This window comes from Bufo bufo, chromosome 5 (genome assembly GCF_905171765.1).
Source record: "Bufo bufo chromosome 5, aBufBuf1.1, whole genome shotgun sequence".
Lineage (NCBI taxonomy): Eukaryota > Metazoa > Chordata > Amphibia > Anura > Bufonidae > Bufo > Bufo bufo.
The window spans coordinates 485581156-485596180 of record NC_053393.1 but is presented as its reverse complement, the minus strand read 5'-3'; the positions used below and the strand labels follow the sequence as shown (position 1 = coordinate 485596180).

The following is a 15025-nucleotide window of genomic DNA, read 5'->3' as shown; positions in this document are numbered from 1 at the left end:
TCCTCCCTGTAATTATATCACCTCTGTAGATAAGACACAATCCTCTATTTACAATAGGTGATTGTCAGAGCTTATCTATTCTTTCCTTGTACAATAACCTCTGCACAGGTGACAGAGCATGCTTAGAAAACTCTCCCATAGAAGTCAATGAGGTTCCCTCCTGTACATTGTGTATATGGTCCATGGGGCGGCCATAACAGAATTTTTTTAATACTTTCTAAATGCTGAACAGCTCAGCTAAGATGGCTTCCCCCATATTCATGTTCAGCAAATAGAAGAAACAAATCTGCAATCTGAAAATAAAAACAGATTAGAAAAAAAAATATGTGTTGGTATCTGGTTTTAACTGGCAGATAAAATCTTTTGGTGACACATTTCCTTTAAGACTTACTGAAATTCATAATCAGTGCAAGATAAGTAAAGTAATATTTCTGCAATTTTATGTGTAAACTGTAAAATGATGTTCAAATGTAAAACCACACTTTAACAATATGACATTATTTGCTATATATAAAAATATAATAAACCTACATTTGCAAACAGATAAAAGATAATCTGAGAACAATATGTTGTGTCTTTGCTTTATTGCAGGCGACTCACTAAATCTACCCTTTTGCTTATTCCACTCTTTGGAGTTCATTATATGGTGTTTGCTGTTTTTCCAATATCAAGTTTAAGTGATTGTCAGATATGGTTTGAACTTTGCATTGGATCATTTCAGGTAAATCAAATATTCAAAAGTAATAAAAATGTGTATGTCAATTCTCTTACTTTATCAGCATTTACTTAGTCTGGGAATTCTTTATGTTATAGGGATTGGTGGTGGCAATTCTTTACTGTTTCTTGAATACAGAGGTAAGTATAATTTGTGTTGTTGATAGGTATATACAATAAGGATAAAGTGTATCTGCCATTATAGTCTGGGCTAAGCTATGGTGAGGGTACAACCCGTGTATACAAACTATGTGCATTACTTGTCATTACTAAAGCTGGTTCGCGCACCTACATACTTAAAGGCTATGTACACCTTTGGAGGCAATTTTTTTTAGGATTGCATTAACTAATTTATGGCTTCAAATCATATTTTCAATTGGCCTTTATTAAAAATATTGAGCTGCTCTGTCACAAAGGGTTTACTGTTTTTCTAGCTGTGTGACTGGTACTTTCACTTTGTGCCGGTCATCCAATGAACCTTTTCTCTAAACTACTAAGAGGTCATAAACACTTATTTAAGCCACATTCTCATCAGTAAGATAAAAACTGAGCTATAATGAGTTAAGAGGTAAGGGGCTCGTCCGCCCCCCAGATGACGTAAAAGACAAAAAATCCACAGTCAGCTAGTAGAGCATGTCAGCTCCGTAAACAAAAAAGGATTCCATATTGTTAATAAAGACCAATTGAAAAAAATTATTTTAGCTCAAAATACTGTAAGTACAACGCAATAATAATAAAAAAAATGTCCCCAAAGGTGTACAATGCCAAAATATATACAATAGAATGCAGCTTCATTCCATAGTGTATTCATTTGGCAGTACTACTTAACCCCTTAAGGACTCAGCCCTATTTCACCTTAAGGACTTGGTCATTTTTTGCAAATCTGACCAGAGTCACTTTAAGTGCTGATAACTTTAAAACGCTTTGACTTACCCAGGCCTTTCTGAGATTGTTTTTTGTCACATATTGTACTTCATGACACTGCTAAAATTGGGTCAAAAAAGTTAATTTTTTTGCACAAAAAAATAGCAAATTTAATAAAAATTTGGAAAAACTTGCAAATTTCAAAGTTTCAGTTTCTCTACTTATATAATACATAGTAATACCCCCCAACATTTTGATGACTTTACATTCCCCATATGTCTACTTCATGTTTGTATCATTTTGGGAATGTCATTTTATTTTTTGGGGATGTTACATAGCTTAGAAGTTTAGAAGCAAATTTTTTAATTTTTCAGAAATTTTCCAAATCCCACTTTCTATGGACCAGTTCAGGTCTGAAGTCACTTTGTGAGGCTTACGTAATAGAAACCACCCAAAAATAACACCATTTTAGAAACTACATCCCTCAAGGTATTCAAAACTGATTTTACAAACTTTGTTAACCCTTTAGGTCTTCCACAAGACTTCATGGCAAATGGACATAAAATTTAAGAATTTCGATTTTTTGGGAAAATTTTCCAATATAATCCATTTTTTACAGGAAAAAAGCACGGGTTAACTGCCAAACAAAACTCAATATGGGTTGCCCTGATTCTGTAGTTTGCAGAAACACCCCATATGTGGTCATAAACTACTGTTTGGCCAAACGGGAGGATATAGAAGGAGGGGAACGCCATATGGTTTTTGCAAGGCAGATTTTGCGGAACTGGTTTTGTTTATACCATGTCCCATTTCAAGCCCCCCGTTGCACCCCTAGAATAGAAATTTCAAAAAAGTGACTCCATCTAAGAAAGTACACCCCTCAAGGTATTCAAAACTTAGGTGTTCCACAAGAGTTAATGGCAGATGGAGAAACAATTTTGGAATTTCAATTTTTTGGAAAATTTTCCATTTATAACCCATTTTTTTCCAGTAATAAAGTAAGGGTTAACTGCCAAACAAAACTCAATATGGGTTGCCCTGATTCTGTCGTTTGCAAAAACACCCCATATGTGGTCCTAAACTACTGTTTGGCCAAACGGGAGGACATAGAAGAGGGGAACGCCATATGGGTTAAATGTTATTTTTATAGAGAAGATTTTTACGGACACGGCGATGCCAAATATGTATGGCTCTCAGACTTTGGAGACACTAAGCAGGCATCCTCAAACTGCGGCCCTCCAGATGTTGTAAAACTACAATTCTCACCATGCCCTGCTGATGGCTGTAGATTGTCTGGGCATGCTGGGAGTTGTAGTTTTACAACATCTGGAGGGCCGCAGTTTGAGGATGCCTGCACTAAAACTAATATTTTTGGGGAAAAAAATTGTTTCCGTGTCTCCAAAGTCTGAGAACCATAGTTTTTTTATGTTCTCTAGGTGACTGTTGGGGATTATAAAAATGTAGTACTCCATGGAAGTGTGATACTCCCTGAAGCAATCGATAACGCAGAGGCCCGGATGATCGGGGCAAGTGTCACATTGAGTGGTGGTGTCCTTCCGTATCCCCCTCTTGTTACACACTCTGCATCTTTTTTGGGTTCGTCCCTTCTTTCCAGTATGGGGGACCACACCTGGAAAATTTTGGCCAGGGACGATCCGGGCGCCTCCAATTCCCGAGGTACTGCAGCCTGCTCTTTCCCGGTCTGAAAAAATCAGGTCCTTGAGGACTGCCTCATAGAATTGGAGGAATGTCCCTGAGCTGCCAGCGCTTCGGGATAGTACAAAAGCGTTGTACAAGGCAACCTGTACCAAGTAGACCGCAATTTTTTTGTACCATGCCCGGGTTTTGCGCATGGCATTATATGGCTTGAGGACTTGATCAGAGAGATCAACTCCTCCCATATACCGATTGTAGTCGACGATACAATCGGGCTTGAGGACCGTTGCCGCTGTACCTCGCACAGGGACAGGGGTGATGCCATTACCGTGGATTGTGGACAGTACAAGGACATCCCTCTTGCCCTTATACCTGACCAGCAACAGGTTTCCACTGGTAAGGGCACGGGTCTCCCCCCTGCGGATAGGTACCTGGAGGCCGTGGGTAGGGAGGCCGCGCTGATTTTTCCGCACGGTCCCACAAGCGGACGTGGATCTGGCGGCAAGGGACCTGAACAAGGGAATGCTAGTATAAAAGTTATCCACGTACAAGTGGTAACCCTTATCTAGCAGTGGGTACATAAGGTCCCACACAAGTTTCCCGCTAACACCCAGAGTGGGGGGACATTCGGGGGGTTGAATATGGGAATCTCGCCCCTCGTACACACAAAATTTGCAAGTGTACCCTGAAGTACTCTCGCAAATTTTGTACAGCTTCACGCTTAGTGGGAATGTATTGGCGGAAACTGAGTCTCCCCTTGAACGCAACGAGAGACTCATCAACGCGACCTCCCTTCCAGGTACGTAGGCCTGCGCAAATTTGGCCCCGAATTGATTGATGACCGGCTGTATCTTATTCAGGCTGGGGGGGGGGGGGGGGGGTCTAGGGTCTCAAAGCTAGAAAAGAATACATTTAGATAAAGTGTTTTTTTTTTTTTTCCCTAACTAACTTTTCCCTTCGAACCCTGCCTAACGGTGCCTCTCCCTCACTGACCCTAACCTACCTGGAGGGTGATGGGTGCAGGAGGGTGATGGGTACCGACGGGGGGGATTGCAGGAGCCTGGTGAGGACGGTGCCGGACGGTGCAGGTGCTGAAACAGGAAGAGGAGGGGAGAGAGGAGCACCGGGAGTTTGAATCTCCCGCCTCTCTCCAGCACCAATCAGCACCCTGGACAGCAGCCATCAGCACCACGGCCAGCACCGCCTCTCCCAAATGCTCGGACTGTGATTGGTGGTGTGTAATCACACCACCAATCACAGTCCTTTTCCGGTTCATCGGGTCACCGGAGACCCGAATGGACCGGAAAAGCAGCAAACCGCAGGTCTGAATTGACCTGCGGTTTGCTGCGATCGCCGATACGGGGTGTCACATGACCCCCCCTGGCGTTGTGACAGGATGCCCGCTGAATGATTTCAGCGGACATCCTGTTCCGATTAACCCCCGCCGCGCCGCAATCGCGTTTTAAACCCATGACTTACCGGTACATCATGGGTCCTTAAGGACTCGGGAACCATGCCGTACCGGTACGTCATGGGTCCGTAAGGGGTTAAACATTTGGCCGTGACAATTCTAAAATGCAGAATCCAGCTTTCAAACAGAAAGGCATTTTCACCCAGACAGCCCCCCTGACTTGAGCATCGGAGCAGTTCATGCTCCGATGCTCTCCTTTGCCCTGCGCTAGATCGCACAGGACAAAGGCATTTTTTGGAGATCCGGTGACGTACCGGGCTCTCTATGGGGCTGCCAGGAAGCCCAATGATGTCAACGGCACTGATGGGCGGGATTTAGCACTGCCATAGCCGTTTTAAAGCCCGCCCATCAGAGCCGGTGACGTCATCAAACACACTGCAGTGTGTTATGATAAACAAAAGAGGCTGTGCCCTGCGCGATTTAGCGCAGGGCAAGGGAGCGCATCAGAGCATGAGATGCTCCGATGCTAGCCTCAGGGGGGCCGCCTGGGTTAAATTAAGGGTATGTCCGGGTTCAGCTCTCAACCCGGACAACCCCTTTAACATACACTTCAATGGCGGGGTGTCCCATACATCAGATGCCGCGATCAGTGATGAACACGGCATCTAAGGGGTTCATTGACCGGGGACGACGCAATCGCCGTTCCCCGTCAATGCGCCCGGTACTTGCAAATAAATGCGCTTCGTGATCATAGTTGGAGTGAATTCCATATTATGAGTCTATTTTTAAAAAAAAATTTGCATTTCATGCAGCATTTTGGAATTGGAGAATAAAATATGTTCATGATGCCACATCGGCCTTTATTACACACACTAAGGCCTCGTTCACATTTCCGTGTCAGTGTCACATCCGTTAAAAAAGCGTACGTGTTTCATCCGTGAAGCTGTCCATGTGTCCGTTTTTACCATCCGTGTGTCATCCATAATTCACTGACGTTGCTCATCTGGAAGTCTTCAATGAAAAACGGACGCAACACGGACACAACACGGATGTGTGTCAGTGATTTTCACAGACCCATAGACTTCTATGGGCGTGCTTGGTCCGCATAACGGATCAAAGTAGTGCATGTCCCTTTACGGTCAGTAAAAAAAAATATTGAAATGTGAACAGACACATTTAAATAAATGGGCACGTGTGCTGGCCGCAGTAAATGCATTCAGCACACATCAGTGAAAAACAGAAATGTGAACGAGGCCTAACATGCTGCTTTCTTGTTACCACTGAGAAATGCTTTTCTTTGCTTTTCTACTAGGTTCAAGGAGAGTTAAAAAGAAAATGGGGGAGTTTTTATCTGAACAGATACTTAAACCGAGATTACCGTCTTCACAGTCTGTCTATTTCACGTAATGGCTCTGAATGTGCATCTCAGTTTAAACGAAACTCAAGGGCGCTGTCCATTATGCAAACTGAAACGTCAGTCATTTAACACCTGCAACTTCAACAAGCACGCAACAACAGTGCCAAGGACTGAAGGCAGCACCCAGTGAGAAATGGTGTGAATTTATTCCGGTTGTACAGTGAGTAAGGGCTACTGAAGCCAAGATGACCAATCAACTTCTATATGAACTCTAGGACTTCGTTATAGCACTTTCTGTCCTTTAGGCTTTTCCTACCATCCATTTACTTTAACCTAATTTATTATAACAATGTATCTTTTTATGTTTTGTGGATTGTATTCAGTTGATTTGAGCATTCAACTTTGTATGTGATTGGACTGGTGAAAGCTGGTAAAGAATTGTGTATTTTTGTACATTTCTGTAAAATGTATGAAATTTATGGAAAAATATCTAACATACTAATTTTGTCACTTATTTGACGTGTAAAACAAAGGATCAATTAACATAATTATTGTAAAGTATGAGAAAATATTGCTTTTGTGGACAGATTGTGAATGCCTTGAATATGCTATATTCGTATTTGATATTCCTTCGCTTTTAAGCAGGACCTGTCCCCTTTCTGTGTTTTTTTTTTCTTACACAATTCGAAATTCTGTTATATGTGGTATTTAAAAATGTCAAGAATAAACTTTTGTATTTTTGCTTAAAAAGAATGGCTCACCCGGATTCAAAGGATCTGGCCAGCTATTTTTCTCCCCTCCTTAAACATTCCACTGGGGGTCCCCGCAGGGAAAACCCTGTCATCATCTTATTATCAAGGATCCCTTATAACTAAATAGGACAATCTCTTTAAAGATTGCCAGTCAGCAGGATCGACCCTATTATATCAATCACACTGCCTGGTAGGATCGTTACTGCTGATTAAAATGATACTCGTCTCATGACAGATGCAGCATTTTTTTCAGGAATGATGCAACGTATTTTCACAACAGAGGTATCATTTTAATCAGTAGCAACAACCATACCAACTGTTGGTATAATAAGGTTGATTCTGCTGATAGTTATTCTTTTAAGGGAACCAGTCATTAACTTTATGCTGACCGTACTGAGGGCAGTATAAAAATTGTGACAGAAATGCTGATCTCAGCGGTGTGTCACACATCAGCTAAAAGTAAGTGGTTGCTGAGAACCAGCATCATAATCATTGCAGCCGAGGCCTTGAAAAGAGTCAAATCTACCTGAGAAGAGTCCTGGCTATTCCTAATATCCTGCTCTCTCACCCATCTGCTGATGATTGGCAGTTCTCTTCTAGAGAGAAAGAGAGAAAACTAGGTAGAAGACTGTCAGCCATCAGCAGGTGGGCGGGAGAGCAGGAGAGCAGGAATAACCAGGACTCTTTTCAGGTAGATTTGACTCTTTTCAAGGCCTCGGCTGCAATGATTAAGATGCTGGTTCTCGGCAACCACTTACTTTTAGCTGATGTGTGACACACCGCTGAGATCAGCATTTCTGTCAGTACTTTGTACTGCCCTCAGTGAGGTCAGCACAAAGTTGATGACCGGTTCCCTTTAAGCCACAATATATAAGCAAACAAAAAGGCGGGCAGGTTCTCTTTAATTATTGTGACCTGAAGTTTAGTAACTGTGACTTTGTGCCTGTTCTGACTTTAAGTGATTGTCATACATCTTCTTAGATGTGCTGTATATAATCAATAATATTTAGATGATCCTGGAGACACCAGTAGTGCAGTTTCACACTGAACTACTGATAAACTGATCTGTAGCTCATTTCTTCACTTTGTACAGTTGGTGCACTTACCTTTCCCTGTTTCTTGTAATTATATTGTTAATACAAATATTCTTTACATACTGTATGTGTTTCTGCAGAAATGGCAAATATGTAGTTAAATTCCGTGTTATCTGTTTGGCTTAATGTGCATGCAAATCAGAGAAAATATCTAGTTTACTCCAGCATCATGTGGGCATTTTAAAGGGGATGTCCTATCTAGACATCTAGACAGCCCACTTTTACACCGATCAGCTGATCCCACATGTCCAGCATCATCATCATAGTGGAGATGTAGTATTACATGATCGTCATTCAAATAATTGAGGAACTATAAAATACTTGGATAGGACAGGTCAGCCAGTGCAAGAAATGTTCTTTATTAGCAGTTTTCTTTTCTAGCTAATAGAGTTGAGTCCTGAGCGAGTGGTCCCCAAATCACATCCATATGCTCTGAAATGGCACATGAAATGGAATTGTTTATATAAGACCTCTCTTTTAAAGACTCGGGACACCTTTGGGACATTTTTATTATTGTACAGTATTTTATTTATTTTGAGCTAAAAATCATGTTTTGATTTGATTCAAATTTTTCAACAGTTTTTCCTGCCTTCAATTTCACTGCATCTACAGACTGTTGCTTCTCCTTCTCAGGGAATCTGTTATACAGTAGAGCTGATCTGATGGCTCAATCTGTAGATCTCCTTATCTCTAGCCCCCTGATAGCTCCTAAACATTATGGGGGACATTTATGAAGCTGATTGCGTATTTCAGGCGCACATTGCGGTGCAGTGGCTCACGCCAGGTCTAAGAAAGTAGGTGTGGCATGGGCATGGGCAGGGAAGAGGACCAGCCGGAAGGCCCGTCTCATTTACTATTTTCTACACCTGTTTCAGGCATAGAAAAAGGTCTAAATGTGAGACACCTAGGAAGATCTCTTACATTTAGACGTGGGGGAGGATCTGCTGAAGTTATGAAGAGGCCGGCGGATCTAAATGTGCAACGGGCGCCTCCCCCTAGGGCCCTCCATATAACGTGTCCCAAGTGAAGGAAATGCTGAGTGGTGTAGAGCCCCTGCACACCCTTCCCTTAGTAGGGGGTAAACTAGACTGACTCTAACTGGAAACTTTTGCCCCACCCTTCCTGCAGGAAGTAGGACTAGCCCACTACTCTCCAGAGGGGGATTAAAATGGAATGGTAAGTTCCATTCTATCCAAGTATGGCTCTGCCATGTTTGCTGCCACCTGCTGGTGAACCAGGCACATTACATGTGAACATAGCAGTTACATAACAAAATAGGAATGCACATTGTGGAGGACCTGGAATAAATACACAAGATGACTTGAGGTTAGACCAATAGTGACATTAGCAGGATGCAGAAGTGGTAACACCACTCTGAGGTGTTAAATTCCCTCTTACTTAAAACCAATCCGTCCTTGGCTTGTGCTTAGAAGGTTCTCTAAGGTACCCAAGGAAAAGTTAAAGTGCTGCATAAGAACATACATAGACTGACATAGAGACCACTACTACTAGGTTCCTGCCCACATGAATAGGGTGTCTATTCACAGTTTGGCCTCTCGGTATAACCAGTGACAAAATACTGCACTAAGCGTTCAAATACTCCACACAGGACTGAGCCAGAGTTGTATATGGAGCATGGGGGTGTCATGTACTCTAATGCCTCCACGATACTAGGAGATACCCGCAAATAGAAGGGTGGCTTCATCTTGTAATCCCTTCCTAGCACCAAGGCCTTATAATGCTTTACGCTTTGTCACCTTGATGACTGAACAGGTAGCTAAACATACATAGCCATAAGGCTGCACACTAAGACTTAGCACACACCAAAGTAGGAGGAGGAGCCGGTTCTCTCTCAGAACTCCCACGAGGGTTAATCCCTCTACACACACATTTTTAGCAGCGGGGCTACCATTGACGGTGTTAGATCTTCTTGTGACTTACCACTTGGCCCCCCTTGTGTAGCAACAATACAATACAATGACTAGGCTTTTTAAACTAACACAAGGTAACCTAAGAATCATTAGTATTGACGTCCTCAGAGGCAGTCCATATGAGCATTAGAGTAAAGTGCTAACTATCTAGCTAACAATATAAAGTCCAAGGTCCATTTGAAGTGCATAGGATCACATTGCGGTACCTGTAAAAGAGTACATACAATGGGTAAAATACTTAAACGTTGCAGAACCTGTAAAAACACTAGTTTAAATATATAAAGCAATAGCATAGTGCAATTAAATTCACATTAAAGTCTTTTCCTTTAGTGCTGGCGGATCAAGTGCACCAAACGGGAACCATGTAGTGCAAAATTCGTTTGTAATCCACATGAGATAATGTCAATATTTGTAATCCACATGGGTATAATGGAAAATAGCAACAATAATAATGAGAACCCATAAGGCAGGTGGGTTTCCACTTACCTGTGAATAGGGGAAAAAGGAATTGGGCGCAGACGTGCGCAACTTAGAATGTTTCTGCAGAAGGGGGGAATCCTGACAAACATGTCCATCTGGATGAGGAACAAACAGGGGGCAACAAAGCATAAAACGGGCCAACACGTCCTCACCCGTCAAGAGTAGTCCAAGCTGTGGCTTCCATTAGTCTATGGTTTCTTTTCTTTTCAGGATACCTAGGAAGGAGGTACCTAAAGTCCTCCTCGCTGCTGCTGCTGCTACTAAAAGACATGAGAGGGCGCTGCTGCCTCTTGTAAGCTAGGCTGGCTGCCACGGTGGTGCTTTGCTGACTTCTGGTGGATGACTTTGGTAGTGACTGGGTGGTCACACTAGCCATAGCAGCAGCAACCTTCCGTTGCACAGCACTGGAACCTCCTGCCGCAACAGATGGACTGAGAATCTCCGGCTGTAGGGGTTGTGGTAAACGATCCTCAACAGGTGATGATGAAGCTCGAGAAGCTCTCGCTGCAGTAGACACCATCTTCCACGGGAGTTGGTAATTTAACACCATTGGACTGTAGGAAAACATAGTGGTGGACATAAATCCCAGCTGAACAGTTGGTGGGGGCAGAAAAAAAAGAAAAAAAAAAATACAGTATACGTGGAAACAATGGCATATATCATAGTGCAGGTTAAGGGTACTTTCCCCTAGCGTTTTTCTTTTCCGGCATTGAGTTCCATCACAGGGGCTCAAAACCGGAAAAAAAATGATCAGTTTTATCCTAATGCATTTTGAATGGAGAGCAATCCGTTCAGTATGCATCAGAATGCATCAGTTCGGTCCCTCTTATGTTTATTAGCCGTAGAAAATACTGCAGCATGCTGCAGTTTTCTCTCCGGCCAAGAATCCTGAACACTTGCCGGAATGCTGGATTCGGCATTAATTTCCATTGAAATGCATTAATGCCGGATCCAAGTGTTCCGGCAAAACGGATGCGCATGCGCAGACCTTTAAAAATGCAAAATAAAATAAATACTAGATCTGTTTTTCCAGATTACACCGAAGAGACAGATCCGGTATTTCAATGCATTTGTCAGACAGATCCGCATCCGGATCCGTCTGACAAATGCCATCCGTTTGCTTCCGGATTGCCCAACGTAACTGCCTGCCGGAATCCTCTGTCGCAAGTGTGAAAGTACCCTAACCCTTCAAAGTGCAATTAAGTAGGGAGATAATGGCTTTGTATAATAGCAAAAGGGACATGTGTCCTCAAACGTCCATACTCCAAAGTACCCTTGGACCAGGGCACTCAACTAACCCATTATCTCCGAATGTGTAACTCTGACTTTAGATCCCACCATGATCTGAGCTCCAGCAGAAAACCAGCAGAAATCTCAATGCACTACTTCAATATGCTCTTCATTTTAAAGGTCTTCAATCAGGTTTGTAAAGTACAGTACGTAGTACAAATAATACAGTGTATCAATGCTATTGAATTCTTGGTATTATGCATATTTTTATATTTCTTCTCTACAAGGAGTACTCTACCTTGAAGATAAGGGACCCAACTTATTTGGAAAAGGGGATACAAACATCAGTCCCTTCTGTCCAGGGTGGAAATCCTGCCACTTAGTGAAAAAAAACTGAGTGGACTGAGCTCTCATAGCTTGGTGAATGGAAGTTATGGAAGCAGCCTAGCATTCACTCGCAGGGGAGCTACAATAACATGGGTAGTCAGGCCCATTCTGAGATGAGAAAACCCCTTCAATATATAAATAAATGGTGGTCACTTTTATTAGGTTAGAAGCTTTTTCAGGGTCACAGTTGGAAAATCAAGTGTAGTCCCCTGGAATAGGTGTTAGAAGATAGGAGAAGTGCTCCTGAGTACATAGCTACACTGTTGTCTTATGGGCCCGGGTGTCTAAAGTCCCAAATTTGCAGGAACTGTCTATAATTTTCAGAGACCGCCCTGGCAAATGTGGGCTGTGGTCATAAATAGGTGGTTCCACTAGGTTAGGCGTGTGTCCGAGACGGGTTTACATGGCCAGAATTTACCAACTAACCTGATAATAACCCTGGTTTGCATGTATTTGTGGTCTTAACAAAAAGTTCCTTTTAGCAACCAATCAGAGCTGAGCTTTTATTTGTTAAACTGTTCTGAAAAAGGAGAGCTGCCCTACGATTGGTTGCTATATGCAACCAGGCCTGTTTTCTGCTATCCAGTTTTGATACGTGAGGCCGATACCATTTTGTAAATATGTACATTATTATTATTATTATTATTATTATTATTTTTGTCTGAAAGGAATTTATAAGTTCAGTAAGTAGATGAAAACTCAACATCTTGCTCGTTACTTAAAATGAATAATAAATTCCTTCAACTGTTTCTGAAAGAGTGGGGATGCTCTGTTTTAATAAATTGATTCCCAAAAAATATTATTTGTTCTGTTCTTTACCACCACAGTCCTAGAAACAAAATGTTGTACTAGGCACAGGCAGACAATCAGCTGTGTTTCTCTCCAGCATGACGGGGTAAGGGGCACAAAAAAACGTTTGCACACCCCTGCTGTAGTTCAGCATTGCAGGAGAATAGATTTACCTAGATAGATTTATGTCTTTTTTCATGCTTACTATGAATGTTTATATATAGTTCTGCTCCCCAGATGCTGAAAAACGGGGGGTTAATCAGGGGTTAAAACAAAAAAAATACATACTCACCTCATCTATCTGATCTCGGAGAGGCCGTCGCGGCCATCTTGATTGAAGAAAATGCACCAATTCTTGCGTGCGCTGACGTGATGACATCATAACGCTGGGCAGGAGTGGTGATGTCATCACTGATGACATCACTGCATCTGCCTAGCATGATGATGTGGTGACATCTCAAGTCAGCACGCAAGAGGATTGGCGTGTTTTCTTTAAAGAAGATGGCTGAAATGGCCTCTCCGAGGTGAGTATATATTTTTTACCACTATTTGAGGAAAAACTGATTCATTAAAACAAAGCGTGGTGAATCTAATTTTTCCTGAAATTCGGATCAAATTCCACTTTATTAACTTCAATTCGCTCAACACTAGTTATAAGTAATCATAATTATATATCTATAAATTATGAAGAAAATTAAGTCAGCTTTTGTGAGATTGTTGTGGACCCGGTAAAAAAAATGCACATAACCTGCATCATGGCACTTTTATTTTATCTTCACATTATCGTCATCACACATATTATTGTCAATAATATATATATTTTTTTTTTTCAGTTAGCTACTTCCAAAAGTATTTTGATATTTGATATCAACCATAATACGCAGGGTGCAGGGTTACATGTCCTTGGCTTTAGCTGCACATACAAGGTAGCCAGGATTTGGTCTGGCAGGTTTTAGCTCTATTATCACATGTTCACAGTCTCAAGGTCTCGTTTATTTATTAATTTACTTAATATTTATAGAAATTTAAAGAGGACCTGTCACCTTAAAGTGCAATGCAATCTGCAGGCAGCAATTTATAGAGCAGGAGGAGCTGAGCAGACTGATATCAATTTTTTTTTGGGAAAGATTCAGTAATTATTGATGTAAATCTCGCAGTGCAATGAATGAGGAGATCTCTGGATCCATGTGAGGTACAGGGCTGGATATAGCTTTGTTAGAAAGAGATTGTCATGTACTATACGATGTATGATTGTGGGATAACCCCTTTAAAGGGCTTCTGTCGCCCCACTAAAGTAATTATTTTTTTTTGGGTTACTTAAATTCCTTATACTGCGATATATGAAAATATAATGGTCTTACTTACTTTCCTTCAGCAGTTTCTTATAAAAACGAACTTTTATAATATGTAAATTAGGTCTCTACCAGCAAGTAGGGCGTCTACTTGCTGGTAGCCGCCGCAAAAAAACGCCCCCTCGTCGTGTTGATTGACAGGGCCAGCCGCGATCTCCTCCTCCGGCCGGCCCTGTCAGCATTTCAAAAATCGCGCGCCTGTGTTCATTCGGCGCAGGCGCTCTGAGATGAGGAGGCTCGTCTCCTCAGAACTCCCTCAGTGCGCCTGCACCGATGACATCACCGAAAGAGAAGACGTCATCGGCGCAGGCCCCCAAATTAAATTTTACTGGTGGGCCCTAGACACCCCAGTCCGACACTGTCCAGGCCTGTGATGCTCCGCTGGGCTCCCTCAATATCAACATCAGGTTTGATGCCGCCTGCAGCCAATTAACAATGACGCAGGGGGATCCGGTCTCTGCTGCAGCCAGATCTTGACATCAAGGGAGCCCAGCAGAGCATCACAGCCCTGGAGGAGAAGGAGCAGGGATCCTGGAAGCAGGTAAGTCATGTTTCCTTTGCAGGCTGGCCAAGTGGGAGAGTTTGCCAAAAAAAACTTCAGGGGTACTGAAATACTCTTACATTAGGCTTATTTCAGGTGCAGATGACTCTGCAACAGTTAGTTGCGCTGATATCTGAAACTTTTCCCCGCTTTTGTGGGCGTGGGCTGGGACAGAAGTAGAAAACAGTCTAAAGAAAACAGTCTAAATGTAAAACAGGTCGGAACTGCCGAAATTATAAAGGGACCGGCACCTCTTCATAACTTCAGCGGATCCTCCGCCAGCTATGGGCCTTTATTCAGAACGTCTTAATAAATGTGTCCCTTCATTCTTGCTCAACCCTTTTAATAAAAATAAAAAACCCAGATATAAATGTATAATTACAATTTTTACTGAATCTTTTCCCACAAGAATATATATATATATATATATATATATATATATATATACTGTGTAGAGCCGACAGCAG

General features: G+C 42.2%; 1 protein-coding gene across 1 annotated transcript in view; it reads left to right on the top strand.

Annotated features, from left to right (window-relative positions):
* Nucleotides 1-7203, top strand: part of VIPR2 (vasoactive intestinal peptide receptor 2) — a 237222-nt gene extending 230019 nt beyond the window's left edge. The window contains exons 11-13 of the mRNA XM_040434201.1: nucleotides 592-721; nucleotides 814-855; nucleotides 5958-7203. Coding sequence (XP_040290135.1) covers nucleotides 592-721; nucleotides 814-855; nucleotides 5958-6131 — 346 coding nt within the window. The 3' untranslated portion in view covers nucleotides 6132-7203. The remainder of the gene's footprint in view (nucleotides 1-591; nucleotides 722-813; nucleotides 856-5957) is intronic.
* The last annotated feature ends 7822 nt before the right edge of the window (nucleotides 7204-15025 follow it).